Genomic DNA, 11,190 nt, shown 5'->3' with positions numbered 1-11,190 from the left:
ACGTGTTTAAGTTTATTTCTAAAGGAACAATCTAGCATCATATCTATTCATCGAAGCTCTCTTTTAATAGATCTTACGCTCAGAATGACTGGCAGACTGGAATTCATAAATGAAATAAAATAAAAAAAACCCAAAACTTGATTGTTTATGACGCATGGATAAGTCCGAAGAGTGAGTTTCAGCTACGTCAGAGAGTCTTTTCAATAGGCCTTTTTGCAGAGTGGAGTGTGGGTTTAAATTCAGGGGCTTGTCGATTGCAGGGCCGATATCTTTCAGCTTTCAACCACCCACCGCAGATACTATTACCATTAGTCTTTAAAAACTGTGAGTTGGCGTGGGAGAACTATTACAAATTGCGATTTTAATATGCGCTAAACCAGGTCTGTAATTCCCGGCGTTAAAAGAGAGCGGGGACGCTTTACAGCAATTATGATGGACTGACTAATTCAAGTTCAGTGGAATTATAAAGACAACACTAACGCTAACGCTCACGCTCCCCGCTCAATGCTCAGTGACATGCTCGAGCCACTGGAACTAGATTCAAAGATCGGTGTCGGGTACGTTCGGCTTTTAATGGTGAGCAATTTGCTGTGTTGACTTTTAGTTTCGTTTTGAGCCTCGCTGGCGACGGTTGTGTTTTGTTATTTTATTCGTGTTTCAAAGGTGCGTATCGACTTGAAAAGTGCTGACCAAGAAAACGAGTTAAGCAACAGTTCAATTTTTTGAAGTGAAGCAAATTCATAGCAAAATATTTGCTAGCAAAACAAAAGACTTAAGACACAAACTCGCCTACGTTTGCATAACATTCGAACTCGAACTCTGCCACGCCCCAAAATAACTGTAACTGTGCCGCAACTCTTGCGACGCCTTCACTTTCAATTGTCACCGTCACTAGCCAATGAACAGTTTTGCGCCGTTGAGCAGCAGCAGCCAATAAGGCCAACGAAATAGGTTAGGTAATTGGCCAAAAAGTTGCCTGTGACTAATTGAAAGACAATCTAAAATGGATTCGCACAGCGACAACAGCGAAAAGAACTTGGCCCATTACAAATGTATAAAAGCGGCTATCAACTTAATTAAAACTAAAGGCCCAAAAGCAAAAACTTGAAATGTTCCCAGTAATAAATGAATACATTACCAAACAAACAAAAAAGGCTTGAAAAGGCGAAACACACCATAAAACAAGCGCAAAAACAGGCCTGTAATAAATTTGAAGTGAAAGACGAAATAAAAATGTGTCCAGAACGTGCGGACGATAAATAAAAGAAATATTACGACGAGCAAATTGAAGTGCGGGCTTCATTTTGAGTTGAGTCGAGTTGTTAATTCAAGTGCCCGCTGTCAGACACACTATATAACATATATCTAACTTATTTCGATGCCAATGGCCCTGGCAAGAGATGTGAGACAAGCGTTGAGATTTTTGAGTGACCTAACTAAAACAAAAAACACACGTCTATATATTATACTTAGCCTACATTACGTGCAAAAGACCTTAGACGTCCACTATAGCTTAGCTATAGCTAAACTAATTGTGATACAGATCGTGATGGTGGCGACGATGATGATGATGATAAAAGACACTTAAGCATGTTATAATGTTTTAAGGCCGGTAATTGTTGAAGCTGACAAGCTATTGAATAACTCACACACTATTCGCAATGCAGTGAATTAATAATCTATTTATATGAGTTGCTCACTCTTGTCTACAATTAATAATCTATTTATATGAGTTGCTCACTCTTGTCTACAAATGTTTTTCGAGTGCTTTGTATTTGGCCAGCAGCCAGACAACTTTCAAAATGGAGGCGCGGTTTAAATTCGATTTGGTTTTGTAGTTGAATCTTCAGTATCAAAATAGATTTTGTATTTAGGATTGATCTATAGCTTGGCTTGTTTATGGTCATGTCAAGGTCACAGCTCAACGGAAGCAGCTTACAGCCCACAGCTATTGCAAGACTAATCTTCTCATTTATTTGCAGCTAGACAAGAGAATTATAATGACAGCTGGCTGGGCTTTGGCTGCAGCACTTGTGCTCTGTGTGGGCCTCGTTGCCGGCAAAGATAATCTGCGTGTTGCCTACGGATGGCGGGAAATGGATTTCAAATACGATAGTCCCGAACAGCGCTGGTCTGCCATTGAGAAAGGTGCTTTTAAGCCGGCCAATGTGCTGCCATTTGGCCTGGAGATTCATCGCAATCGAATGTTCGTAACGCTGCCCAGATGGCGCGAAGGTGTTCCCGCCTCATTGGCCTACTTTGATCTGAATGGTAAGTTGCATTCACAGTTAACCTTGGTGGCACGATTGCAATTTGAATATAATTGCAGTTTTGTTTATGCTGCGAACTCGACAGTTGCATTGTCATGTTTTGCACGTGGAATATGTCTATGTAGAATTTTCGTAGTCAGCTAGCTAGCGGGGTATCTGATAGCTTTGTCTATATGAATCTAAAATCCAAACAATTCAGTTTGGTTTCGTTCGCACTTGGCCGCTATTAATGCCAATATTTCCGCTCGCTTGCGTCATTAACAAGCTAAAGAACCAACCACAACAACATAATAAACAAATTGTGCACATTTCACACACACGTTAAAGATTTATCGACAGATATATAGAGAAAGATACTAAGTAAGTCTAGCAGATATGCACAGATTTCTAAGAATATACCGTATACTTTTATTTTCTACGTTTTTAAATTGAATAAGTAATTAAAATAAAAATGTTTACCTGGCGTTGCATTTAATGACTGCCGTCTGGTTACAACACCTATAAAGTTGCAAGCTGATTGCACTCCAAATTTGTCAAACTTGTCCTATGATTCACCCAAAGCACCCAAGTTTGAGATTCGTTTTGCCAATTAGCATCAGCTAATTAAGCGTTTGATTTAGCAGAGCACTCACCTTGATAGTCATTAAATTGTTTACACTTTTATCGTTCAATCCACAGACAACTCCACAACGATGCCCGTGTTAACGCCATTCCCCAGCTGGGTGGCCCACAGTCTGACTGAAGCGGATCCCGAGCTCGTCTCCCCCTTCCGAGTGCGTGCCGATCGCTGTGGCCGCCTTTGGGTGCTCGATTCACGTATTTCGGGTGTGCTGGAGAAGACCAAACTCTATGGTCCGGCTCAGCTGTCGGTCTACGATCTGCACAATGATAATCTGCTGCGTCGTCATGTCCTGCCTGAGGGCCAGACCAAGCAGAGCTCGTTCTTTGCCAATCTGGCTGTGGATGATGGTGATTGTGAGAATACCTTTGCCTACTTGGCTGATCTGGGAGCTCCTGGTCTAGTGGTCTATTCGTGGAAAGAGCGCGAATCTTGGCGTGTGCAACATCATTTCTTCCATCCGGATCCGATGTCGGGCAACTTTAGCATTCAAGGCATTGAGTTCCAGTGGGACGATGGCTTGTACGGACTCGCGTTGTCTAAGCCGCAGTCTAATGGCTTTGCCACTCTCTACTTCCATCCGCTGAGCTCTACGATGGAGTTCTCTGTCAGCACCTCGGTGCTGCGCAACAAGACGTTGGCCACTTCATCCGACATTTATCGTGAGTTCAAGGTGCTGGGTTCGCGTGGCCTCAATGCTCAGGCTGGTGCTCAGTGCTTGGACGCAGAGACGGGAGTTTTATTCTATGCACTGCCCAATCAAAATTCTGTGGGCTGTTGGCAAACATCGAACAGCTATAAGTCCCAGGATCGCGTTTATACGAGCAGCAATGACTTGGTCTTCCCTAGCGATGTCAAGATTGACGATGAACGTCGTCTCTGGGTCTTGTCCAATCAGCTGCAGGTCTTCATCTACGATGAGTTGTATCCCGGCAGTATTAACTTCCGCATCATGACGGCCAGCGTTAAGGATGCCATAACTGGAACATCCTGCAATGTAGTGGCCAGCAAACTGCCAGAGATCATCAGCCGAATAGACGACATCCTCAAGCCATTGCCAGGGCTAAAGACATCCAAAAGCAGTGCGGGAGCCACGACGTACAGTCTGGGTGCCATGCTACTCGCCTGCTGTCTACTCCTGCGATCCTGGCTGCTCTAAGATCCATCTCCACTCCATCTATTATTTAACTTAGTATTAGTTACATAAGATCAACAATCAATTAATGCAAGAACTTTGAAAAGTTGCGGTTGAAGTTCGATAGCCGATCGATTTATTTTCGCCGATCGATCTTGAGCTGTCGATAATTGATTGAAGAATTTTACAACACTCAATCAGCAGCTTCGACAGTTAATTGAAGATTTTTACAACACTTAATCAGCAGCTTTAATTAATGCGCAGTTTTGGCGGTTTCGTGTCGTGCTGTGTTGAAAATTGGTTTTATTTTGTGTGCTTTTCATTTCGTGCCCGTAAATAATTAGTTATAGTTGCATAGTGCGTAATATTGAATAAATATAAGCAATTTATTTAGACACAGTGCGGCATTTCAATCTATTACTAATTGGCAAACCAAGCCAGCTGGCTGTCAATATTTGTTCAGCGTCTCCTTGTCCACAATGTACACAGAATCCACGTCTAGCGTCTCATCACTGGACTGTGAATGCGCATCTTCAGAATTTTCAGCTTGGGCGCGTTTCTCATTCTTCTGCTGCAGACGCTTGATGCAGTCGCCACAGAAGAACAGCGTCAGCTGCAAAGATAAAAGTAAACGCAATGAAGAAGAGGAACAGATGTGTGAGTACTCAAAATCTCTGACTGTATTATAATTAGTCTATAAGTTAGCCTCTTTCCCGCATTATACTTACATGCTCCAATATGCCAATTAATCCCAGCACAGAGAGTCCCAGAAGAAAGCCCAATGAACCGCCAACATCGGCTATAAACTGTGTGGTATCATAGCTGGGACGTTCTTCAATCATCTGCTAGAACAGTGAAGAAAAAAGTTGAGCAGTTAACTCCTTTTAGCATCTCTCTCTATAGGCATACCGATATCAACTTGGTTGTATAGTAAATGTAGATAAGGGTGCGTGGTTCAGGTTGGTCAAACGTCTTTCGACTTTGTATATAGGTCGTATAGATGCGAGACTCGCAGGGCTGCAAACAATTGCAGTTGTAGTCGTCGTCGCCTTCATAGACACTGTAAAAAGATGTAATTATAGCATATACGATGGCGAGATTATTTGAAAAGTCTTTACGCTCTGTAATCCGAGATGAGAGTGCGCATGGAATCGCTGTTGTTGCAAGGTTCTTGATCTATATCATGCATCCAAGGACCTGAGCAATTTACCTCATCTGTCAGATCTTTCCAAATGCAAATTTCGCCACACTGTAGATAAAATTATTGACCATATCCTTTCACTACTGAAGAATACTTACCTTAAGATCACTGTAACCATCTTGCGTTGAACAGGCTTCATCGCGTTTCTCCACATTCGAGAAGATCTGACTCTGCAGCTTGACCTCGATCTCTTCTCTGATATTCACAAACACGTATTCCACACGTCCCGAGCCCTTCATGTTGATCTCTATGAAAGTGTATACTTTATAATTGAACTAAGCTTAGCAATTTTTTACACACCCGTAAAATTCTCTCGTTTGTCATGTATAAAAACGTGCCAGCCTGCACCGGAGATCAAATCTATGTCACTCAGCGATTGGAATAGATTGTGCTCCAGCACTATGGAGTATCCCACCTGCTTGCTGACCCTTTTCATGGCTATCTTTGGTCGCAAAGTGTAGCATCTGCCCATGTAAAAGTGTAAGCTGCTATCGATATCCACATCTAAGTTTAAGGGATTAAAGTTTTTATACACTTGCTGTCAATTTCAGGAGTTAGACTTACTAATCGGATCACCGTTAAGTCCATATGAATAGAAGGTTTGATCCTGTTCGAAGGTGCTGTTCATGAAAAATTCTTCAAGCGGCAGCTCATCATATGGATAATTCATCCAGCAGGTTGCATATTTAGGATGTGGACAGCCGCCTTTCGACAAATTCTATAAACAATCACATATAACTTAAATCACAGTTGAGTAATCACATTGAAACACACAACTCACAGTCAAAGTGTCCTCCTTATAGGGCGGTTCACGACAGATCGTAATCGCAGGCATTTCAATAGTCTCATTTACATTGTAATAAGAATGCGTTGATATGGGTGGGTCCGATAGCTTGGAGAAGCATTCGTAGAGCTGCACAATAACCACAATGCTGCACACAAAGAGCACAAGGTAGCGTATTAATTTGGCAGGATCTCGTAGGACCCAGGATTTGAGTTCCCCCCAATAGCCCATCTTTAATCGCTGACAAGTGATATCCAAATGAATGTCAGTGACATTTTTGGACTAGCCAAAACCCTCTGCCCACAATGGCAATATCTTTGGGGTCTGCACAAATTCCCACACTTGCTAACGATAAGCTAATATTGATTTATGTCCCGTGTTACGAGTAGAACGACAAACTCGATAAAGTTCCGGGTATCAAAGCAGAGAGAGTAAACGAGTCAGATATAGATACAATTACAGATACAGATACAAGTTGTTTACAACCAGATACTCGTAGCATACTCATGGAGTGTAACTGCAACTGTACAAATCGCCGTATCAAAACAGGTGTATGGGTGCTCTCTGAATTATGACTTTGTTTGCGATACGTTTAGCCGTTTATCCAACAGAGTTTACCACACATTGAAGCGTTAAATTATCACTACACTTTTATACATACTAATAATTGTTTATGGACACGCTTATATGTATGTATAATTGATATCCGATTTTCGATTGCAAGCTCGTTATAGCCTGTAGATCTCAAATCTGCGATTTTAGTAGACATTTTATGGCTTTATGTGTTTACTGAGCGTCTGCATGCGCGAAAAAGTTTGGTAAAGTTTCGTTGTGTCATTGAAGATATTTAAATATTTCCATTTGGAGTAAATGTAGGATTTTTTATTATTCCTGCACATTGCGAAATAAAAGTCAATGATAAACCGAAGGCCTTTGCAGCCAGTGCTTTAGTAATAATGTTAATTTTAATTATATTTAACCTGTTCGAATAAATAAATTGACAGTGTTTGACTTTAGTTTTCAGTAAGTTACTTAAAATACAAAAACTTATTTAAATTTCGGGACATAGATTTTCTTTCTTTCAAAGTTGTCATATTAACTTGTAAAAATTATTCTCATTCATTTGTATTTTAGCTCAACTACAATTATAAATTCTTAGTAATCGTTGTGAATTTTTGATTTTCTTATTTTTTTGATCTTGCTTATGGTATTTATAGTTCATAATTATTTTGTGTTCTTCCTGCTATATTCTGGACTGTTTTCTTCGAAACATTCTTCAATGAAAAAAAATGATATTTCTAGCCATTCAAATTATTTCTTGTAGATACTATTTGAAATATTTATTTTTTTTCAATTCTAGAATATTCGTTTAGAATTTGGAATTATCTAAAATCATATAGCTTAAACTCATATAATACCTATGGCTGCTTAGCTTACGTAAAGGCGCACAGTCAATAAGTTATGACACGGCTATAGATATAGATGTATTGACCTTATATCTGTTAAGCTGTTTGAATGCTAAGTAGATGTTAGATAAATGCCACAGATACGGCTATATACACACATGTTATGTATATGAACGTATTAGAGTAGAAGAGTACGAGGAAGTGGAGGTGGACTCACCTCCGCCGACTGCTGTATGTATCTACCTTGAGCTTTGCAGCAATAACAATTTGTGGGAAAAACAAATGAAAGACAAGCCAAACAATGCGTGCGCATTCACAGATATATCCAGTCGAAGAAGAAGCCCTATGGCCAAGGCATTCCATAGTTGTGACGTTAAATCAGAGCAGAGCAGAGTAGAGCAAAAGTAGAGAGCAGAAACATCAGTCGGATCGACTTGACTCTACTCGATTGCGACCCACTAGCTATACAAAAAAATTTTACAAACATGTACATGAATACTTCGCTATATAGTATTGTCTATATACAGTCCACACACACATAGATAGATAGAGAGCCAGAAGGCACAAAACTAATAAACAAAAAGAAACTTGCGACTAAAAATAGACAAATTGAAACGTTTTCGAGATGAAAAATCCAACAACAGACAACATTAACGGGACGAGGATGTGGACGTGGCTGTGGACATGGATGCTGCTGCTTCTGCCTCTGCTTCGCCTTCAGCTTCTGCTTCAGCTGCTGATGCTATAGATGTCGATGTAGTTGTGGCTGATGTGCTGACTATTACGACAAGCGAGCGGGAGCAAGAGTTTGCTTTACTTTTCGCATACAGCTGCAGCATGCGAGATACATTGACGGACCTCGTCGCTGTGCTGTGCTGTGTTGTACCACACGGCGTATGCGTGCTGTGCTCAGGATACAGCCAACGAATTCGTGTGTCTACCTATCTCTCTGTCACTCTGTGTGTGTGTGCCTAGTAAATTTAAGATTTAGTTTTTTTCTTCTTTCTGTATAGATAGACGAGTGTATTTTGAAATAGCCACAGGCCACAACATCGTCAGTCCGTTTGGCGTTTGGCTGCTGCACAGCGAAAAATTTCATTTGTGTGAAGTTCTTCGCTTCTTCGCAACTAAATAGCTTTTGTTTTAAATTTAGACCAAAGCAGCGGCTATATTAAACGCATATGAATGTTTTTTAGATTTAGTAGCTCTAGCCTGCATATACTTATGTATGCATATATTATTGCCAAAGTATATGGCCTCACACGCTTTCCCTCTCTCTCCCTCTCTCTCTCTATCTTTCTGTCTTTCTCTCACTCTCTTTTTCTATATATCTCATGGTCTATGTACTTGTCGATGTTGTGTTGTTGCTTATTATTCCTCGACTGGGGCAGTTTCACACATGGCCAGCTTCTGGTGTTAGCGAAGCGAACTAAATCGAATCGATTCGAATCGAATTGAATTGAATCGGCTCAGTTCCCAAAAATATGACCCATATAGTGTCTATTATGTTCGCCTATGTCCGACCGTATCGGGTCTGCCTTTTTACCTGTTTGGAGTCTGAAAAATGTTTTGCGTATATTTTTAGCATGTCACTAATAAATTTGGTAAAATATTTTTACAATTTTTCAGGCATATAGACGTACATCATCGTGTACAACTGAGCCCACACACACACACACACATATGGTTGCTCTATGTCTATGTGCGCTGTACTGAGTCATTTCAATGCTGTCTATAGCATTTCGCATATGATTAATCAATTGCGCCCAGAGGCGTCGCCAAGGGGGGGCTGTGTGGCATAAGGATGCCAAATGGGGTGGCAATTAGGAGGCTGCAACTGTGGCAAGTTGAGAAACATTTCCATTTTGCATTTTCACTCATCATTAATAAAAGTCTGGGCGTCTGAATAAAGTACTTCTATACGCAAATCTACATTGATTATTGCATTTGGATGCACTTGAGTTATGCGTTTTTACATATTTACATTGCATATATTTCATCTGTTTGTATTTTGTGTTAGTGGATGAGTTGCCTGCTGACTGGGCTGAGTGCAGCCAATTTAATTGGGTGACAAATGCTTACCAAAATATTGTTAATGCTCTACACATCAATGACTAAGTCGAAATGATTCGCTTTTATTGGCTAATTAAGAAGCTATGTGCCTATGGAAATATATTTGAATTACGCGTGTGCGATTCCCAATTGAGCCAAGGCAATTAATCAATACATATTCAAATGCATAAGCGCCTTATGCCATTGTAATAGCTACTTATGAGTAACATTTTACATCAATAAAATTGATGAGTAGTTTCTTTTTTTTTGTAGTGTAATGATAGCCCAATTTTGCAAGGCATTGCAGACACGATTTCAAGTCAGGCTTATTGGGTTAGTTGTATTTCTTTTAATTTCAAATTGTGATATTTAAAAAAGGCTTATTAGTTATTGGAATTTGAATTTATTGGAATTAAATTTTTTATTATGGGAATTTTTCCTACACATAAATATGTGAGTTCAAAATATATAAAAACAATACATTTTGTTTTAAAATTTACATTTGTAGAAAATGAATTATAAGCAGACATTAGCATTTTTTCAAATATACTATTACTTTTATTTTACATTTTGAATAGCTATTGAGGATATAGTAATTAGAAGCATAGTCTAGGAAATTATATTAATTTCTTTTATTGGAGAGAAAATATGTCATTTGTTTTTGTTTTAAACGAAAATAAACTTTATAATCCTGGAGTTATCAAACAACAGGGAAACATTAAACTTTTGGCATGAAACTGATTATTATGATGAAAATATTAAAAAGCAAAAACAAAAAAAAAATGTAAATTAACGTTTTTGTTATCAACAGTGTATTAACTGTATTCCAAATTTCGAATGAATATTACAAATTTTTTAATTTATTTCACAATTAAACTTGCAGATAAAGAAATTTTTGTTGGCTATTTTTTTAAAAACTTAATATTAAATATTAAATACGGTAAATTAATTTTTATAACTGGGTGCCGGCAGGAAATCTAAGTAACGGGCAGAAGGGCGACCCCACAAAGTATATTTATTATTGATCAGCGTCAAAGCCAAAACGATATAGCCATGTCAGCATGTCCGTCTGTCCGTATGAACAACTAGATCTTAGAGACTATAAGAGATAAAACTATAATTCGTTTTGGCAGCAATTGTAATGTTTGCTCGCATTTATTTAAGAATAACAAAAATGTTGTATGGGGAAAAACGGGTACTAACTACGGGTCTTAGTTGCTATGTCTGACAATCTGGCATATTTTGCATAATATGGTATATTTATACCCGCTACCCATAGGGTAGAAGGGTATTATAACTTTGTGCCGGCAGGAAATGTATGTAACAGGTAGAAGGAGGCATCTCCGACCCTGTAAAGTATATATATTCTTGATCAGCGTCAACAGACGAGACGATATAGCCATGTCCGTCTGTCCGTCTGTGTGTCTGTCCGTCTGTCCGTATGAATATAAGAGATAGAGCTATAATTTTTCGACAGCATTTGTTATGTTTGCACGCAGATCAAGTTTGTTTCAAATTTTTGCCACGCCCACTTCCGCCCCCGCAAATCAAAAAAATCGCATAACAAGCCCAATTTTAAAGCTAGAGTTACCAATTTTGGTATATACGATAATTACTATAGTAGTTATGATTCCTGAAAATTTGGTTGCGATCAGATACAAATTGTGGAAGTTATTAAAGAAATACTTTTGTATGGGCAAAAACGCCTACTTATTATGGGTCT

At 39.2% G+C, this 11,190-nt stretch overlaps 2 protein-coding genes across 3 annotated transcripts; one reads left to right on the top strand and one right to left on the bottom strand.

Moving 5' to 3' along the window:
* The first annotated feature begins 569 nt into the window (after nucleotides 1-569).
* On the top strand, nucleotides 570-4,419 carry LOC117564451 (protein yellow). Of its 2 annotated transcripts, none has more exons than XM_034243230.2 (3): nucleotides 570-663; nucleotides 1,983-2,271; nucleotides 2,949-4,419. In XM_034243230.2, the coding sequence occupies exons 2-3, from the start codon at nucleotides 2,001-2,003 to the stop codon at nucleotides 4,046-4,048; spliced, it is 1,371 nt and encodes a 456-aa protein (XP_034099121.1). In that variant the 5' UTR covers nucleotides 570-663; nucleotides 1,983-2,000; the 3' UTR covers nucleotides 4,049-4,419. The 2 variants fall into 2 exon arrangements, with proteins under 2 accessions (XP_034099121.1, XP_051858862.1); XM_052002902.1 differs by having other exon boundaries at nucleotides 635-663; nucleotides 1,987-2,271.
* A 53-nt stretch (nucleotides 4,420-4,472) lies between these two features.
* On the bottom strand, nucleotides 4,473-6,240 carry LOC117564450 (degenerin del-1). Its single transcript, XM_034243228.2, has 8 exons — nucleotides 6,007-6,240; nucleotides 5,790-5,943; nucleotides 5,526-5,729; nucleotides 5,324-5,472; nucleotides 5,143-5,273; nucleotides 4,934-5,084; nucleotides 4,753-4,866; nucleotides 4,473-4,637 (listed from the first exon to the last, which is right to left on the bottom strand). The coding sequence occupies exons 1-8, from the start codon at nucleotides 6,238-6,240 to the stop codon at nucleotides 4,473-4,475; spliced, it is 1,302 nt and encodes a 433-aa protein (XP_034099119.1).
* Nucleotides 6,241-11,190: the final 4,950 nt, after the last annotated feature.

Source organism: Drosophila albomicans, chromosome 2L, assembly GCF_009650485.2.
Source record: "Drosophila albomicans strain 15112-1751.03 chromosome 2L, ASM965048v2, whole genome shotgun sequence".
Lineage (NCBI taxonomy): Eukaryota > Metazoa > Arthropoda > Insecta > Diptera > Drosophilidae > Drosophila > Drosophila albomicans.
Note: the sequence above shows the minus strand (reverse complement) of the source record. Positions and strands in the feature narration are given on the sequence as shown.